Source organism: Cervus elaphus, chromosome 16 (assembly GCF_910594005.1).
Source record: "Cervus elaphus chromosome 16, mCerEla1.1, whole genome shotgun sequence".
Taxonomy (NCBI): domain Eukaryota; kingdom Metazoa; phylum Chordata; class Mammalia; order Artiodactyla; family Cervidae; genus Cervus; species Cervus elaphus.
Window position 1 is genome coordinate 2,872,522 of NC_057830.1, and position 19,593 is coordinate 2,892,114.

The window sequence follows — 19,593 nt, forward strand, 5'->3', positions numbered from 1 at the left end:
CAAATCAAATCATCTAGGCAGTACACTATACGAGCACAGAAAATGAAATCTTGACTTACCTTGGACTAATTACTTAGTCTTTTCACTTAGGAATTTGGAATATAGCAGTAACTGCCTAATGGTATGTTATAAAGATTCAGTGCAGTATGTTTATACAGAGCCTGGCTCATTACAAGCAGCAATAAATGGGCTTCCCAGGTGGCTCAGTGGTAAAGAATCTGCTTGTCATGCAAGAGACTCGGGTTCAGTCCCTGGGTTGGAAAGATCCCCTGGAGAAGGAAATGGCAACACACTCAGTATTCTTGCCTGGAGAATTCCATGGACAGAGGAGCCTGGCGGGCCACAGTCCATGGGGTCCCAAAGAGTCAGACAGCAACGTGAGAGAGTGAAAGAAGCAGGATATACAGTTACATGTGCCATATATTTAGACTGTCTAAGAAGCAAAACCCAACACTTCTCTATATAAAAGAGAGATTCAAGGGAAAGTATTCAAAATTTTAATAACAGATTTCTTCAGGTGATTTTTTTTCTTGTTTATGTTCTCCTGTGTTTTTATAGATGTTCTTTCTTCAACACATACTTCCCTTAAAATGGAGGTGGGTGGACTGTTGTTTCTGAGCTAAAACTTTATGTTCACATGGGCTTCCCTTGTGGCTCAGCTGGTAGAGAATCTGCCTGCAATGCAGGAGACCTGGGTTTGATCCCTGGGTTGGGAAGATCCCCTGGAGAAGGGAAAGGCTCCCCACTCCAGTATTCTGGCCTGGAGAATTCCATGGACTGTATAGTCCATGGGGTCGCAAAGAGTCAGACATAGCTGAGCGACGTTCACTTCCCTTATGCTATCATAGTATATGCTTCTTTTTCAGAACTAAAGGTGCCTTCGTGTATCCACAGTGTCACATGGTGAATACCTTGACCTCAGCAGCTTGACGGGCTTGACCACTCCTTCATTACTCAGCGACCTTCTTCACTTGAGGATATCACCCATTTTTCCCCCTTTTTTTCATGATCAGTTCTGCTAGATCTTCTTCTTTTCAGCTATAAGCACTGGAGTGCCTCAGAGGTTTGCCTTGACACATTTGTCTTCTGCATTTATACTTTCCCTACATGATCTCATTCAGTCCTTTGAATTTAAGTGCCATCTGCAAATGTTCTGATTACCAGATTTATATTTCTCCCTTGATCGCTACTCTCAAAGCTCTAACAGCGCACTTGACATTGTCACTTGAATGCTCTATGTGGCATCGTAGCCCTAACGCATCCAAAACAACTCTTTATTTGACTCTATAAGCTAAGCCTACTTTGCCCCTAGTGTTCTTCCTTTGGTGACTGGCACCACACGAGTCACATTTGCTTTTTCTTTTTGTAAATATCCAGGGCTTCCCAGGTGGCACTAGTGGTAAAAAAAAAAAACCTATTTACCAATGCTGGAGACAGAAGAGATGTGGGTTCAATCCCTTGAGTCAGGAAGATCCCCTGGAGGAGGGCATGGAAACCCACTTCAGTATTCTTACCTGGAGAATGGACAGAGGCGCCTGGAGAGCTTCAATCCATGGGGTCACAAAGCAGTGAACACCACTGAAGCGACTTAGCACGAACACATACATTGTAAATATCCAATCCATCAGCAAGTTCTGTTCAGCCTGCCATTCAGCGTGACCTTCATTGCTGTCCTCTTTATCTAAGCAACTGTCACCTCTCTGAACTGTTTTCACTGTCTCGCATCTCATCATTCTGCCCCTTCTCTTGTCCTGATCCTCTGAGCTCCTCTCTACCAGTCCAGTCTCCACATAACAACCAGAATGATCTTTTAAAAATGTAAAACCGGATCACGTCATTCCCATGCTCAAACCGTCCAAAGGCTTCCCATCCCTCTTCGAATAAAATTCAAACTGCCTTCCATAACTGCATTTTCTTGGCCTCTGGCTTTCTCTCGGACCTTATCGTGATTCTCTTACCCGCTGCCTTGTTTGCCTAGGCTGTCATTCTTTCTGTTTAACAGGTTAAAGTTTGCCTTCTGCTCAGTAGAGAAGATTAGGCATTTTTTAAAAAAATAGCAAAGTAACTTGCTGCATTTCTGACAAGTTATATGTGAACTAGAGATAGTGAAATAAAGAAAGAAAAGGCTTTTTACAGGTGGCGATTTATGTTTTCAAAGCTTTGTCACTGAATTTGGTTGGAAAGGGATCCTACATTCTTTTCTTTGACCAGTTATTTTCTTGGTTACCCCCACCAGACTTTTTTGATGCTTAGCCAAGGAGCATGAGATCATCCTCAGGAGACATTCATTCCTTTTATTTATTTATTTATTTTTGCTCCTTTGGCCATCTTTCAGCAAAGAAAATGTGAATTTTAATACAGTATTGTTATATTTTGGAGGTTCCAGGCAAAGCATAATGAACAAAGTTACACTTCAGCTAATTCTCATAGTATATAATTTATCATAATTGAAAGATTCTCAAATTTCAGGTTTTAAAAGGAATTTAGATCTCATCCGGTTCAACTTTCCTAATTTATAGATGAAGAATTTGAAGCTTAAAGAGAAAACACTACATCCAAAGGAGTAGTTTTTCATCCTCCAAAATATTTACATTATATTAAATCATTGGGCAGGGAGTTATCATTCCATTTGACAGATTAAAAAAGTGAAACTCAGAGAAGCTGTTTGCTGAAGGTCACTCAGAGAAGCTTCCCTGATGGCTCAGCTGGTAAAGAATCCACCCGCAGTGCAGGAGACCCTGGTTCAATACCTGGGTCGAGAAGATCCCCTGGAGAAGGGATAGGCTACCCACTCCAATATTCTTGGGCTTCCCTGGTGGCTCAGCTGGGAAAGAATCCGCCCGCAATGCAAGAGACCTGGGTTTGATCCCTTGGTTGGGAAGATCCCCTGGAGAAGGAAACAGCTACCCACTCCAGTGTTCTGGCCTGGAGCAGTCCATGAACTGTATAGTCCATGGGGTCACAAAGAGTTGGACACAACTGAGAAACTTTCAATTTCACTCAGAGAAGCTCTTTGTTGAAGAGGTTCAGCTGAGCATAGAACTCATATCTGACATTAAATACATGATAATGATAAATACATATCATTTTTCTTATGCTATGTTATCTCCCAAAGAGGATTTGTAAGCTGGTAGAAAAGCAGATTCATATTATTAGTTCCTACTATAAATGGATTTTAAAGTTATCTTTATTTTTATTATAAAAATCAGTCTTTAATTTTGTACATGAAATGTTCTTTAAGTTGCACGCTTAAGTCTTTGACTGTGTGGATCACAACAAACTTCTTCAAGAGATGGGAAAATTCTTCAAGAGATGGGAATACCAGACCACCTTACCTGTCTCCTGAGAAATGTGTATCCAGGTCAAGAAGCAAGTTAGAACCGGACATGGAACAATGGACTGGTTCCAAATTGGGAAAGGCTGTACGTCAAGGCTGTTTATTTAACATATGCAGAGTACATCATGAAAAATGCCAGGCTGGATGAAGCACAAGCTGGAGTCAAAATTGCCAGGAGAAATACCAGTAACCTCAGATATGCAGATGACACCACCCTTATGACAGAAAGCAAAGAGGAACTAAAGAGCCTCTTGATGAAAGTGAAAGAGGAGAGTAAAAAAGCTGGCCTAAAACTCAGCATTCAAAAAACGAAGATCATGGCACCCAGTCCCATCACTTCATGACAAATAGATGGAGAAACAATGGAAACAATGACAGACTTTATTTTTCTCATCTCCAAAATCACTGCAGATGGTGACTAGCCATGAAATTAAAAGACACTTGCTCCTTGGAAGAAAAGCTATGACCAACCTAGACAGTGTATTAAAAAGCAGAGACATTACTTTGCCAACAAAAGTCCGTCTAGTCAAAGCCATGGTTTTTCCAGTAGCAATGTATGGATGTGAGAGTTGGATCATAAAGAAATTTGAGTGCTGAAGAATTGATGATTTTGAACTGTGGTGTTGGAGAAGACTCTTGAGAGTCCCATGGACTGCAAGGAGATCCATCCAGTCCATCCTAAAGGAAATCAGTCCTGAATATTCATTGGAAGGACTGATGGTGAATCTGAAGCTCCAGTACTTTGGACACCTGATGTGAAGAACTGACTCATTGGAAAAGACCCTGATTTGGGGAAAGATTGAAGGCGGGAGGAGAAGGGGATGACAGAGGATGAGATGGTTGGATGGCATCACTGACTTGATGCAGTTGAGTCTGAGCAAGCTCTGGGAGTTGGTGATGGACAGGGAGACCTGGCGTACTGTAGTCCATGGGGGTCAAAGAGTTGGACACGACTGAGCGACTGAATTGAACTGAGTTCTTAAAATATTTTACAATATGCATGTGATATACTTTACAATGTATTAATTTTATTACCAGAAAAATTTAAGATAGTAAAAATAATAGTGATAAATGCATACTAGAAACCATTTGGAAGTTAAAGGGGAAAAAACACTTACATGACAGCCACCCCTCACATCTATAGTGAGCATTCTGGTGTGTTTATGTTTGATCTGTCCTTATTAATTTTGTTTTTCTATAGCTGTGTTCCAGATGCTTGTTATTTTTAAACAATATAGAGTGATGAGTTTCCAAAAACCAATGAATTCTATTGTTATATTTGTTTTCATCCTTACTTTTGAGATAACATACTAACCATGTAGAGTTATTTTTTTCTTATTGACTTCTCATTGCAGCTTATGGCATAAAACAAATCAAAATAAAAAATTTTCCTGGAGAAAATGTAAAATGCTCTAAAATAAATGGTTTAGGAAAGTGAAACTGTATTGTGATAAGCAGAAAGACAGATGCTTTGGGTCTTTTCTAGAATAGTAGAAAGTCCCAAAATAATAAGCATGTAGGTCCAATAACATAGGAGCAAAATATTATATATATATATATATATATATATATATATATATATATATATATAAAATTATTTCCACTGAACATTTTTAATATGGGGAGAGCAGGTAGACAGATTTTGTATGTAAAGCAAGTTTTGTATTTTCCAACTGCAGAACACTTTGACCTTTAATATTATTTTATTTTTGCAACAAGAATCTACAGTTTCCTAGTATGTATTTTTTCAGCTATTTTTATTGTCACGAAGATACATAGCTAAAGAGAGATCAGGATGTAATAGGATCTGGGAAGAAATCAGTACTTAAACTGTTCATCACTATATGCGGATATACTATTTTGTTTTATATATGAAATATATCATTGGCAGTATTAGACCTTAAAAATTATATGATTGAAAGTGATATTTACATGCAAATGTGATTTAAGAGTTAAGTGTTCATATACAAATTTTTTTAAATGTCTTTCTAAATAAGTTCATGAAGTTTCAAAGAACTTTGCTGTAATCACTTAAGTATTGAGATTTGACATGTATGTTAATAATTGTATGTATATTAATCATTCTTGTAGTTTTTCAAATCTTATTCCAGTTGTCAGATCATTTTATTACACAATCTCATTCTGTTTCTTCTTTTTTGTAAATATTTCTCTAGTAAGGAAGAGGAATCAAATAAAATTATTTATGATGGTTTTAGCATTGAACTGTAGTTAGCTTAGCATGTAAACACTTTATTGTCTTCCTAGATTTCTATATAGAGTTTACTCATTTCTGTGATAGTAGTTCTGAGTGTCTCTTTGAATGTAAATTATACTACATGGTTTCGTTCCCTGTTTGCAGACATTATGCTCCTTCAATGCCCATCTAATGTCCTACCTAATAGGGGACCAAAGGGTATTATTAAGACACACAGAACTTTGCTTGCCTCCTTCCTTTTCATTTCATTATTGTTTGCATTTTTATTTTAAATTTTAAAATATAAAGCCATATAGAGAATAATATAACAAATACTCATGTACCCACACCTAGAGAATTATTAACATTTAGGTATTTTGCTGAATAGAAAATTTCAAATAGAGTTGGAGTCCTTCTCTTTGCTTTCTTCCCTACTCTTGTTTTCTTCCCTCCCTCCACAGAGATAAACAAAGCATAAAACTTGCCTATACCCTCTCAGTTTACAGTCAACTTTTATTGCATTTGAATGTATCCCTCTGCCTAGGGTACTGTGTATCCATTTGCTTAGTACTGTTTAGTATGGCTTTTAAATTTTACTTCCGTCAGTCAGCCAAGGGCCTTCCCTGGCAGTGCAAGTGGTTGAGACTCCAGACTCGCTGCTTCCGGTTCAGGGGGTGCAGGTCTGACCCCTGGTTGGGGAGCGAAGATCCCACATTCCTTGCAGTATGGCCAAAAAAATTTTTATTTTTTATTTTTTTTTGCAGAGGAATAAAATGTTTATTGAGTTGAGAGGAAAAATCTCTGAACATAGAATTAATTACAAAGCATAAATCACTCTTTTAAATGAGGGTAATATGGATATTTTAGACAAACGCAACTAAGAAAACTCGAGGCATAAGAAGGAATTGTGAAAAATAAAGATAGAATTAATATATACTATTTTCATATATTTAGGTCAAGGGAGGAGTGATTATAGTTCATATGCTCTGAGGTTCTTCCTGTGGAGGGTAAAGTTATTGGTTTATTTTGGACTTAGGTTATTTTATACATTTTTATTTTATTTTATTTTTTTTATTTTAATTGGAGGCTAATTACTTTACAGTATTGTGGTGGTTTTTGCCATACATTGACATGAATCAGCCACGGGCGTACATGTGACCCCCATCCTGAGTCCCGCCTCCCACTTCGCTCCCCATCCCATCCCTCTGGGTCATCCCAGTGCACCAGCCCTGAGCACCCTGTCTCATGCATCGAACCTGGACTGACGATCTATTTCACATATGATAATTTTTTAAATCAATTAATTTGTATAAAATTTTCCCCCCAAATTTTTTAAATCAATTAATTTGTACAAAATAATTAAGCACTCTCCCTTTTTATGTATTATTCTGCAGTTTGCTTTTTTTCAAGCAACTTTTTTAGGATTTATGTGTGTTCATACATACAGGCCTAGTTTACTTATTTAGCTACAGAATCCCAACTGAGAAAATAACAGTTTATCTGTTCTTCTTTTAATAGATCTTTAGGTTTTGTTTTTTTTTTTTTTCTTTGCACATTGTTGGCCTGCTTTCGGTATGTAGTCAGTCAATCAACAAGGGCTTATTACAACTCTAGTCATGTACCCAGCCTTTCCCTAAAGAGTTTACAGTCTTGTAGTGGACCAGAACTGTAGCCCTGTTCAGTGTGGAAGTAAGATGGGGTGGGGACTGAACTTTGCAACCTGAGTTGGGTGACTTTTCCTGGTTTCCTCTTAAGGTTTTTTGGTTGTAGGTACTTATAATTTATTTAAAGTTACCGTGCTTTTGGAGTAAATCTTTAACTTCTTAAAATGATTTGCTTCTTTTAGGTGCTTGTTTAAATTGCCAGGATAACAGCAAAGGGGATCACTGTGAAGAATGCACAGAAGGATTTTATCAGAGTCCTGATGCCTCTAAAAAATGTCTTCGCTGCCCTTGTTCAGCAGTGACATCTACAGGCAGTTGTATCATAAGTAAGGCCTTTCTCTAAATACTCATTTTTAGAGGAAAAATCAGTGAGTCAGTGATCAGTAGGTAGAAAGTTCTAGATGCTGTAGGTGAAAGGGAGTTATAAAAACAGTAAAGGTTTGCAGTAAATGCATTTGTGGAATTAGACACAAAGGAGGGATGAGGAAGTTGTTGTTAAAACTGTGTTTTATCCTGTCTTACATGATTAAAGAGGAAGGAATAAAAGAATTATGAGTGCCTCTCCATCTCAATTACTCAGATTCTTTAGATAAGCATACTTCTTTTGTTCTCTACCTAAATAGGTTTTCTGGACAATTAATAAATAAGGTGTAAATTGTTAGTTTGAATTCCATGTGTTTCTTAAGTTTGAGAGGAGATAATAGTCGGGGGTGTAAAATGTTTTGGGGTTTTTTTTGGGGGGGGGATTAGTAGTAGTTTTGCATTTTGAATTGCAACTTGAAATTGTACTGAAGCATGTTGGTGTTCTCTCTCTTTTAGAGTTGGGTGAATCGGAACCCGAATGTGTCCAGTGTAAGGATGGTTACACAGGCCGGAACTGCAATGAATGTAACAGTGGCTACTACAATTCTGACAGCATCTGCCTGGAGTGCCGGTGCCACGGCCACGTGGACCCAGTTAAGACTCCAAGGATTTGTAAGCCCGAGAGTGGGGAGTGCATCGGCTGCCTCCACAATACCACTGGGTTTTGGTGTGAAAACTGCCTACAGGGTTACGACCGCGACCTCGAGGGAAATTGCATCAAGAAAGGTAAAACTTCACCTAAGGGTGTAAATTTAATACGTTAACCTAGCAATGAAAATTTTAGGACAGCTGCTTTTAGCTTTGTAAAGTCCCACCAGAGAAGTTTTTTCGGGAAATAGATTTTCATAGAGATTTGCCCAAAGAGATCCCCTTCTATTCCTGCTGCTCCGCTCAGACTCCAGAATCAACTCCAGAAATTTGAGGACCGTGATGAAGTCATTGCAGTGTTCTCACATCTTCTCTTCATCTATTTTTATTTCAATAATTTAAAAGTCCTGTCATTTCTTTTATCTTTTGCTTCCTGTATTCTCATCACTTCCAGTGATCATCAAAGATCTTTTTAAGTAGAAACCTATAACCTGGCTAGAAGTTAGCTGAGAAATAAGAATTTATTCCAGCTTCTGTCCTAACTTTGAGCCTAAGTTTTCCCATGTGATGGAGGAAATAGTAAAAATATTCCTTCATTTTTGAAAGAAAAAAGTTACTCATGTAGCAAAATGTTTCTTACAGGGAAGTTCAGTAAGGGTTCAGATAAAAATTAATGATTGGAAATTCAGGATGAGTTGGGGGTATTCAGACTTTCTTGGGTCATAGAGATCAGACCATGCTCTTCTGTAAACTGTTCTTTGATATTCTGATAGATGCTGAATCCTGGGCTGATACAGTTGCCCTGTGGCAAGAGTTAGTCTTCTGCCATTTTCTTGACATCTTTATTCTGCTGTGATCAAGGATCAAAAACTCAGATTGAACCCTATCCCTAGTCCAGAGAACCTGTCACTCAATTCTCTTTCCCACTGGAGGCATATACCTTGTCCGTATTTAGCTGACCGGGCTATGATGACTTTTCTTATTAGCTATTAGGGAATGTAAAGCATGCCTCTTTTTAGGGTAGATTGATGTGCCTAACTGTGGTGATGAATTGTAATGATAATAGGAATCATTTTATTGAGTGCCTAGTATGTGCCAAGCACTATGAACATTAAATGTAATAATGTTACATACTTTAAGTTAATCTTAATTTAATCCTTCCCAAGGACTCTGTAAAATAGATATCATTATTCCCATTTTATAGGTGAGGAGTCTCAGTTTTAAGATTGACTGACTTATTTATTGCTACACAGTTCTCCTTGATCCCAAAGCCTTTGGTATCTCCACTGAGCTATGCTGCATTGAAAGTACAAAGTATAGTACCTTAGTTGTAAAACAGCTATAATCTATATAAAGGAAAAATCACTATGCTGGCAATGGCTGTTTTCTCTCTCAGCTGATGTGAACTATGGCCATTTAAATTGTGTTTTTCAGAAACAACTAGAAATGCAATTTTTCCTATTTTGTTTTTGCCCCCATTAAAGAGAATTTTACCTTTATGAAGTGCCATCAGACATGCTGAACTTATTTTAATTCAAACGAGTATTAGCTATCCCTTTCACTTTTAACAAAGTGATTTAGAAGTCAGTAGTGATATACTTACTACCTTTTCAGGGATTCGTATGAATCTATTCAAGAGTACAGGAGGATGGAAAACTCCAACGTTAGAATTTTCCCTAAGATTTTAGTATGGATATTATATACATTTCGGATAACAGCCATGGATGTAATAATCTAGTTTTCTAGGCCCTGATTCTTTCCACTATATTTCTTTAAAAATTATTTTTTAACTTGCATTACTTTAAAGCAGAGTATCATGTCAACATCCCATGTCAATTTCCACTCCCATGTGTATTCTTTTATTGTTTCTTAAAACAAGATATTTTGTCTTTTACATTTCATTCTCTGTTTTTATTTTCAGAAGTTATTGTTCCAACACCTGAAGGTTCTACCATTTTGGTTTCCAATGCCTCTTTGACCACATCAGTGCCCACCCCTGTTATAAATAGTACCTTTACCCCTACAACCCCGCAGACTGTCTTTTCAGTAAGCTCTGCTGAAAACAGCACTTCAGCCTTAGCTGACGTATCGTGGACCCAGTTTAACATCATCATTTTGACAGTCATCATCATTGTGGTGGTGCTGCTCATGGGGTTTGTGGGGGCTGTATATATGTACCGGGAGTACCAAAACCGGAAACTCAACGCCCCCTTCTGGACCATTGAGCTGAAAGAAGACAACATCAGTTTCAGCAGCTACCACGACAGCATTCCCAACGCAGATGTATCAGGATTGTTGGAAGAGGACGGCAGCGAAGTGGCCCCCAACGGGCAGCTGACCCTGACGACACCCATGCATAACTACAAAGCCTGAGGAGCCGCCAGAGCTGTCCTCTGGGTCCTAGGGCCACGGTGCGCCCTAAGGCAGCGGCGTTCTCTGGGCCACAGCCCCGGGAGAGCCGCTGAGATGAGAAAGCAAAGGCATGTATGCATCGCAAGTTTTCAGGTACAGATTTGTAATGTGCTCAGCCTGTTCCTCTTAGTTTTCCCGTGAAGATCCGAAGCAGTCACTGACAGTAAGGACTTGAAGTAAAGTATATTTTTGTACCAAATCACGTGGGAGGATAGAAGGCTGAGCCTCTCAGAGCAGCCCCAATCCACTTTGACCTCCGAATAGATTCCTGGGGGAATGTTCACCATCAGTGCAAACAGGATGATGGATGTGGAGGGGAAAGGACTGCTGGAAGACTTTACCCCCATTCCTGATAAAGGAAGGCCAGGAAGGATGCTCGTTTTACTAGAAGGCGTCCTGGAGGGAAAGCTGATATTTGGGCTGTGTCATGATATGCGATCTTGATTGTTTCTATAATGGGGCAGTAAAGTCCCAAGAAGATCTTTAGAAGGGTTTGATTTTTCTTTCAGAGTTTTTGCTCAGTGATAAGATTAAAGCACAGGATAAACTTCTGATGGGAGAGAGAGGAAGGCAGTGTCTGGGAAAGCAGAAAGCTAATGATTCTCCTTGGGGCCTCAGTGTAAATGATACATTGTTTAAAAATAAGGAATATTCCTGCCTCTAGAGAAATAAGGTGTATATAGTTAATCTAGAATATCTGGTCAGCATTGTATTTGTATCTATTTGTAAAAAAAAAAATCATGTCTTATTTTATCATCTAGAATTTATTTGTATAGCAGTTAATGGCATTGTAAAAAGAAAATATGGGGTTAAAATACTGTAAAATAGATGGCAATATTGCTAGAGCTGGGACTCTGGTGAGCATCAGTCATTTTTAGTCCCTCTTTGGACATTGTTGACATTTATAAGAGGTTGGATGTTTCTAATTTTTCCCTTTTTCAGTCTAAAAGTAGAGTTTTATGGTCTTTGACTTCCTATAGATTCAAGCAATAGATTTTGAAGACAGTAATTGCTAAGCTGGGACACAAGGCTGGGTTCTCCAAACTACTCACCTGTTTAGACATTAGCTTCTATATATTTGACACAGATTAAAGTAGAACACATGCTTGTTAAAATTTGTTTTTAAAGTAAAAATAGTCTTCCAAAGGAAGAAATATTTTAGCTCCAAAAGAAAAGCCATCACATCACTTGGGATCCCCTGTGAAATATTTATATTCTCTTCCCACCCCCAAATACTTCCTACATTTGAATGTAGCCTGTCACTCACATGCCATGGGGCATGTACCATCTCTCTGCAGTGCTGTAGTTCTTGTATCTTCTTGTCTGGTTAGAGGGTAGCTCTGTAGTTGAGTGGGTATAGTTAGTCATTGCATTTAGATGCAGTTTTTTCTTCGAGGCCATCTCTACCTTTGCTTTCCTCTAATTATGATATTGACAGATTGTAAATTAAACTAAGCCAGGAAAAACAGCCAGAAGTCAAATATAGATATTTATTATGAGGAAGAACAAACTGTCAAGTGGTTAGGGAAAATAAAGCAAAAATTAGACCTAGGAAACCCTGCCAAGTTGATTACCCTGCCTAACTTCTCCAGAGAAAAACCTGGAATTTGGTCATCCCTCTGCAGTTGCAGATGATGCTCCGGAGGATGTACAGGCAGATAATCTACTTCTAGTAACTGGAGAGGCTCTGGATATCTGGCCATTGCTCATGAAAGCAGAGATTACATTAAAATCAGATAATGTTTCTGTAACCCTTTACAGTTTGCAAGGCGTCTTTCTATACGTGTGTCCTTGGTTCCTCACCACAGGCCTCTGAAGAAGTCATTGTTGTTCCCAGTTTATAGGTGAGGTTAAATGTCTTGTTCAAGGCTACACCATATATCATTCGGCTTGGAATCAGGACTCCTAACTCAGAAGCACATGTTTTTTTTCAGTTGTATGCTTGTGCAGAAATGACCCAGCCGCAGACATTGGCAGGCTGGGAGGAGGAATCCCATCTGTGAACGTTTCTGATTTTTGTGAATACAAGGAGCGATCCAGGGCTATATAGCCACGAAGGACTTTGCAGAAAAAGCACAGGAGGATTATTCTCTGAAGCCAGTGTTGGTGATGAGAAAATAAAAATACCAGTCTGTGCTTCCTAAAAGGAAACATCTTTCTAGGCAGGGAGAGAAAGCCTGACTTCCCGCAGCCGCCACGTGTGCGCACAGACCGTTCCGTGGAACTGTGTCACGTGACACACGCCTTTCCCCAGATTGCCATGCCCTCAAAGCCAGGGGTTGGGGATAGTGGGAATTTTGTTCAACAGAAGTTAACACAATAAAGAAAGAAAGAGTTTGTTGGGGTCTAAGAGCCAAAGCTGAACAGTCCAGATTCTGGCTATGTAGACATTCCTTGAAACAGACATTAAAAGGAACTGGAAAAACTGAATTACAAAGAACGTTTATCTTTAAATATTTATGAACAGGGCCTAGGTCATGTTCTCAATTTATCCTGGTGGAAAAAAATTAAGGTCTTAAAATCTATTTTAAATAATATTCTTTAGTGTTCTGTGCTTCTGCTGGTGGAGGTAATTTTGCTCTGAAGTAGAAATCCATCATGAAGTGACCTACCACCAAGATCAGACTAGGAGCCTGGCAGGGAACGCGGTACACATCAGTCATTCCTCTAAAAGCATGATCCCCACGTAGTGGGGTGTTTAGCACCAGGATCCCATAGGTGCTTTAGAAAGACTAATAGGGCCTAAGAGTTAGGAATGTGTTTATTTCCAAATGAGGTAAGACTGGTGTGAATCTAACTGATGAGTGACAGACGCTGCTGCGGGATGCTGGCCTAGTCTTCACTAGCTCATCGTAGTAACAGCCTCATGCGTTGCTGACAGTCAGGTGTCCTGGGTAGTGTTGCGAAGTGTGTCTGTCCTTCACTCCCCCTCCCTACCTCCGTCCTTTAGCTCCCAGAGGTGTCTTACTAATAGAATTTCTCTAGTTACAGAGAAAAAGGATGATAAAAACTAAACCTCATTCATACTAAGGTCCTGTGGACTTAATGTGTTACTCTTAGGGTTCCCTGGATTTTAAGAGAGAACAGAGCCGACACGGAATGGGAGGAGGGGCTTGGTGGGGAGAGAATTTGTGGCAGCATCACTGTGTGTCTGCGCTCTAGCCCCAGTGTTCCCGGGAGACTTTGACCGTTAAAGCCGCACCCACTGACCCTCCAGCTCACTGCGGCCAGCTGAGTGCCTGGGGGACGTGCAGCCCTTCTTGTGCTCTTCTGGAGCCAGAGAGCGGAAGCGACAGCCCTTCCTGCTGACGGCCCTAGTTTGGACTGTGTTAGTAAATCATTCACTTTGGTCCTGTATTTTTTTGTAGGACATACAGTCAACATAGCACCTCTGATTATGAACATTCCCTGGTTCTTATATTTTGAGGTATGTGGGAAGGAGTTGAATTTATAGCTCACAAGGAAAGAAAGCTCCCACAAAAATTTCTGAAAAGTAAAAAGCAACCCAAGGTAACCCGTTAGAGCAAAGGAAGCATCTCTGGCCTCATCGACAAAGAGCCTTTGGTCTGTTACGATCGTCTTGATAGGAGTTTGGGAGCTGACACGGGTTTGGTGTGTGCAGGGCAGTGACAGAAGGTTAGCGTTAAGTTTTCCCTTCCACCTTGAGCCAACAACGATGCCAGGAAAGCAGCAGGAAGAACACAGTGATTCACCTGAAGAAATCAAATGATACCACGTGAACTAAAAAGGCTATGGATCACAGAAGGTCAGTGGTCAAAGGATGTTTTTTCAAAGGCCGTTGGGAACCTTTCTTATCCTGCATCTGCAGTAACTGCACCAGCAGCCCTAGAACGTGAGGCCAGGCCTGAGGTCTGAGCCAGCCTGAGAGCCGACCGATGTAAAGCGGCGTCTTCATGCTAGGCACAAGCACTCTGCAATACGTTACATTTCCGCCCAAGCAACTGGGAGTGTTTCTGAAACATTAAAATCGTATTTATGTCACTAAAATTCTAACACACATCTTAAAAACATGTCTCATACATATGCTGTACTAGGCTTCATGATGCATTTCTAAATTTGTGTATGATTTGAATATAAGAAAGAATTTATACAAGAGTGTTATTTAAAATTATTAAAAAATAAATGTATATAATTTGTACCTGTTGTAGATTTGCTGTTTTACTTTTTTATGTGGTTACAGTTGTTGGAAGTCCTTTAATATATGTCACAGATCACTTATTTTCAAACTGCTTCATGAAAATCTTTGTATCTTGCATTTATTGACTATGCTTTCTGTTTTAAGAAGTTCCTTTAAAGAATGTTTTCCACTTAGGGGAAAAAAATGCCACACGAAGAATATTCCCCCTCTCAAAACAAAACATCCTGAGTCAAAAAGCATATATTAACATATAATCTTGTTTAATAATTGTCCCCTTTGAGATCCATTGGGCTTCTCTGATAGCTCAGTTGGTAAAGAATCTGCCTGCAATGCAGGAGACCCGGGTTCAATTCCTGGGTTGGGAAGATCCCCTGGAGAAGGGAAAGGCTATGCACTCTATTCTGGCCTGGAGAATTCCGTGGACTGTATAGTCCATGGGATCACAAAGAGTCAGACAGTACTGAGCGACTTTCACTTCACTTCAGTCTCTGCTCCAGATAAGGAAGAGTCTTAACCCTTCTTTATGCTCACTACCAACTATATTAAAATGATGTATAATTTCCTGTATTTGCCAGGTTATGTGATGTCTTTCTCCCTTTGCTGGTACTGTTTCTTCTATCTATAACATCCTGGAAAATGTTTGTTCATTCTTTGCAACTCCTTGACAAAAGAAGGTCGATAAGTCCTTAACATATACCCCCGTTTGCCTAATGAAGACATCTCCTATTGCACATACTTTATTAAAAATACTTGTTATATTATGTCTTCCTTGGTAGACTGCAACCCTTGAAGCCAGGAGCACGTGTCCTTCGGTCTCTCGTATCTGGCACGGTGCTGGCATATACTGTCGGTGCTCAGCAAACGGTGGTGTAAAACAAAAGTACTTGACAGGTGCAATGGTCGATCTGAACTTATTTGGTGAAGTATTGTAAGAAGTTTTGTATTCAGTGGGTAAGACAGTATTTCTTATTTAATAGAGATGTCAGCATACACGATTCAGAGGGTCTGAGAAACTCTTGAAATTGTGAACACAATTGTGAAATGCTTACTTGTGAACATAAACAGTTTGTATGTGCTCTTTTTTTTTTTTTTCCCTGGACAAAAGGTCCATACTCTTTTTTTTTTTTTCATACTCTTAATCATAGTCTCTAGAGTATCTATGATCCCAAAAGATTGATAGCTACTAGTATGGGGATTCCTTTCTATATTTCAGCCACAATCCCCTCGCCCACTGAATATAAATTAGTACAGCCTTGATTCAAGAAATCTACTTCCGGAAATCCCTCATAAGAAAATGACCTCAAAAGCAGAAATTTTTGTGTGGGGGAAAAAATCTTCCCTGGAGTTGTATATAAAGAAAAAAGTGGAGACAAACTTTAGATGTTCAACTGTGGGCATGGCTTACTGCATACACTGTTAAATTAACATTTGGTCATTAAGAATGAGGAAGAATGATTAAAAACAGAATTAAAACCGAAAAAATAGGATATTTGAAAATGTGCATGCAGTTCTACTCTTGGTATATAGTTTAGAGAAACTTACGTATGTGTACCAGGACCCACGTTTCAAACTCTTTAATTGCAGCATCATTTGTTATAGCAAAATAACTGGAAACATCCCAATTGCCTACCAGTAGAAGAGTGGATTAACTGTGGCCTTTCCATAAACTTTGAATAGAATTTTATACAGTGGTCAAAAATGAATGAATTATAGCTATCTACATCAATATGGATGAGTCTCAAGACATAATGTCAAGCAAAAAAAGCTAGGCATAGAATACATACAATATGATTTCTTGTATATAATGACCAAAAATGGAAAATGTAATACATTGTTTAAAAAGACATTATACAGGAAAACTATAAAGAAAAAGGAATGATGAATACATGATGATAATGATGATGGATATCATCAAATTACCTGTTCAGTTTGAGGGCCGGGACTGTCTTCATTTTTTAATGCTGCTGCCAAGCACAGTCCTGGCACCAGAAAGTGCTCAAGAAATGTGAGTGAATGATGGACTCTGCTACACTGCAGTGTTAACACTGGTAAATACGGTAAAGGCACATAAGAACTGCAAAGAAGTCTGCGGACATACCACCCTGAACGCGCCCGATCTTGTCTGATCTTGGAAGCTAAGCATGGTCGGGTCTGGTTAGTACTTGGATGGGAGAACTGCAAACTAGGCTTTAAAGTAAAGCAACTCTAAACCAGAAACCAAACAGACTGCGATCTGGGGCGGCGCCGAGTCACTTGTAAACGGGTGTTTCTGAGTGACGCTGGGGACAAACAGCACAGAACTCCCTCCAGTGGGATGGTGCCGAGGAAGCTCACGCCCGCAGTGCAGAGGTCTTTGCCCACAGACAGGACTGTGCGCCCTCAAGCACGTGCCGATGGGGCAGGAAGCAAACTTAGTCTGCTGCATGGACGCTTTTGGTGTCCTCCCCTTTCTGCCTTTATTTTCAGAAGCTTGCAGAACCGACAGGCTATATCTCAGCTTTTTAATTCCCCCCAAATAGTTCCTAAATGAGCCATTGTTCTTTAATCACCATGGCCAGGGGATTATCCAGTTTCATCTGAAGAAGTTACTTCTGGCAAGAGAGGAGAGTCTTCCAGACAAGGATAGGGACATTAATGATTGTCTGTTAAGATTCTGTTTGAGTTGAGATAATAATTTGGGGGCAGTTAAGCAACTTGTGTAGACTCCAATGGGCCATGAATCCCCAAAGGAACTGTCTGAAATGGAGCGGCCTTTATATTCCAGAGCAAGGATCAGAGTTTGGTTAACAGTTTTGAGGAAGTTTTGAATTTCCTCCAGTTAAAAATGGAAAGGAAGCAGGTATATTAACAGGTATTGGTCCTGGGTAAAGAATGAACTTCATTTACTTATAATTTGTACCTCATCTTTTGGTACTAAAAGACAGAGATCATTAAGCCACTGAATTAAGGATGAAAGGACCAGTTTACTATGCCAAAGAGGAGGAGGAGGTACACTAGTGAAGTTAGGCTAAGACTGCACTAGCAACTGACCCCTGATTTGGCTTTACTTTCCCAGCGACTGACGACACAGAGTACTTGTGGCTCAGTGGCTCAGTCATGCCCTACTCTGCGACCCCACGGCTGCAGCACGCCAGGTCGCTCTGTCCTTCACTATCTCCCAGTGCTTGCTCAAACTCAGGTCCATTGAGTCAGTGATGCTATCAACTGTCTCATTTTCTGCCACTCCTTTCTCCTTTTGCCTTCAGTCTTTCCCAGCATCAGGGTCCTTTCCAATGAGTTGGCTCTTCACATCAGGTGGCCAAAGTATTGGAGCTTCAGCTTCCGCAACAGTCATTCCAATGAATATTCAGGATTTCATTTCCTTCTCTATGTACCAACTCTCACATCTGTACATGACTACTGGGAAAACCATAGCTTTGACTATACAGACAGATTATTAGCTATTACTAATGAGTGGACACATCTTGGAACATCAACAGAAAAGCTCTTTAACAATACAAAGAGCATCAGCTTTGGAAGAAGAGAGGATTCCAGCGCAGGCTCCACACCGTGGTACCCTGGGCAGGTTAACAGAGGGCCCCTAGTCCTACTGTCCTTCCTGTAGAAGAGCTAGTGATGCTGACCTCTTAGGGCTGGGCTGAGGACACACCCTATGGGGAGCACCCCAGCACATGCCACGTCTGTAATGAATGGGAGGTCCTGTCCTCTATCGCTTTTATTTAGGAGGTCTTCACTTAAGGCATTCCCCCCCCAGAAAAGGCGGTGTTCTTCTTTCTCCGTTGAGTAGTACCAGGTGGCTTGTTCTTTGAACAGAAAACCAACCATAGCCCGGGATTGGAGGAAGGCCCCTCCTAGGTCTTAGGTATCTTTGGAATGAAAGGAGATGCTTCTCTGAGTTGGACTGCTGTCTCTGTGCTGTGGTGGGTGACCTGGGACCAGGGCGGCATCCGCAGGGCGCTGGAGCAGGCAGCGTGGCGTCTTGCAGCATTCCTCTGCCTCTGTGGGATTCACGGAGTCGGTATGTTTGCCCACGGGAAGGGGATGGGAAGTGAGTGCTGGGGAGTGAGGAGAGTTCAGGCCTTGGAGTCTGCTCCGAGCAGGCTGTAATCCGCGCTCTGATTTGACAGAGTGAACCAGGGCAGGCCATGGAGCCCACCAGTTCTCAACATTTCCGCTGATGCATCCAAGACATTGAGTTAAGTAAATGGTTTCTGTGACAGCCTTTTTTCACTCCTGTATTCTGTTAGGCAGAGAAAAAAGTGTTTGGGACGAGGTCACTAATTCTGATTAAGACTTATAATTCATTCTTTCACCAACATTTATTAAACACCTATTATTTGCCATGCACTATAATAGATCTTTATAATCCCCCTTCTCTGGGGGATCTTCCCAGCCCTGGGATTGAGCCCAAGTCTCCTGCATTGCAGAGTAGTTGGACAAAAAAAGAAGCATCTAAATTGGAAAGGAAGAAGTAAAATTGTCACAATCTGCAGATGACATGATGTTTTACATAGAAAATTCTAAAGACACCACCAAAACACTACCGGAGCTCATTGATGAGTTCAGCAAAGTTGCAGGATACAAAATAAATATACAGAAATCCCTTGCACTTTCTATACAGTAACAGTGAACTGTCAGAGAAATTGAGAAAAGCCCATTTACAGTCACACCAAAAAGAGTAAAGTACCTCGGAATGAGTCTGAATATGGAGGAAAATACCTGTATTCAGAAAACTATAAGACCTCCTGGAGTAGGAAATGACAACCCACTCCAGTATTCTTGCCTGGAGAATCCCAGGGACAGAGGAGCCTGGCGGGCTGCAGTCCACGGGGTCGCAAAGAGTCAGACACGACCGAGCGACTAAGGACACATAATA

At 40.2% G+C, this 19,593-nt stretch overlaps 1 protein-coding gene across 1 annotated transcript in view; it reads left to right on the plus strand.

Moving 5' to 3' along the window:
• The window catches only part of MEGF9 (multiple EGF like domains 9), a 77,010-nt gene extending 62,293 nt beyond the window's left edge, over positions 1–14,717 (plus strand). Inside the window, exons 4-6 of the mRNA XM_043927510.1 lie at positions 7,378–7,521; positions 8,015–8,284; positions 10,068–14,717. Coding sequence (XP_043783445.1) covers positions 7,378–7,521; positions 8,015–8,284; positions 10,068–10,519 — 866 coding nt within the window. The 3' untranslated portion in view covers positions 10,520–14,717. The remainder of the gene's footprint in view (positions 1–7,377; positions 7,522–8,014; positions 8,285–10,067) is intronic.
• Positions 14,718–19,593: the final 4,876 nt, after the last annotated feature.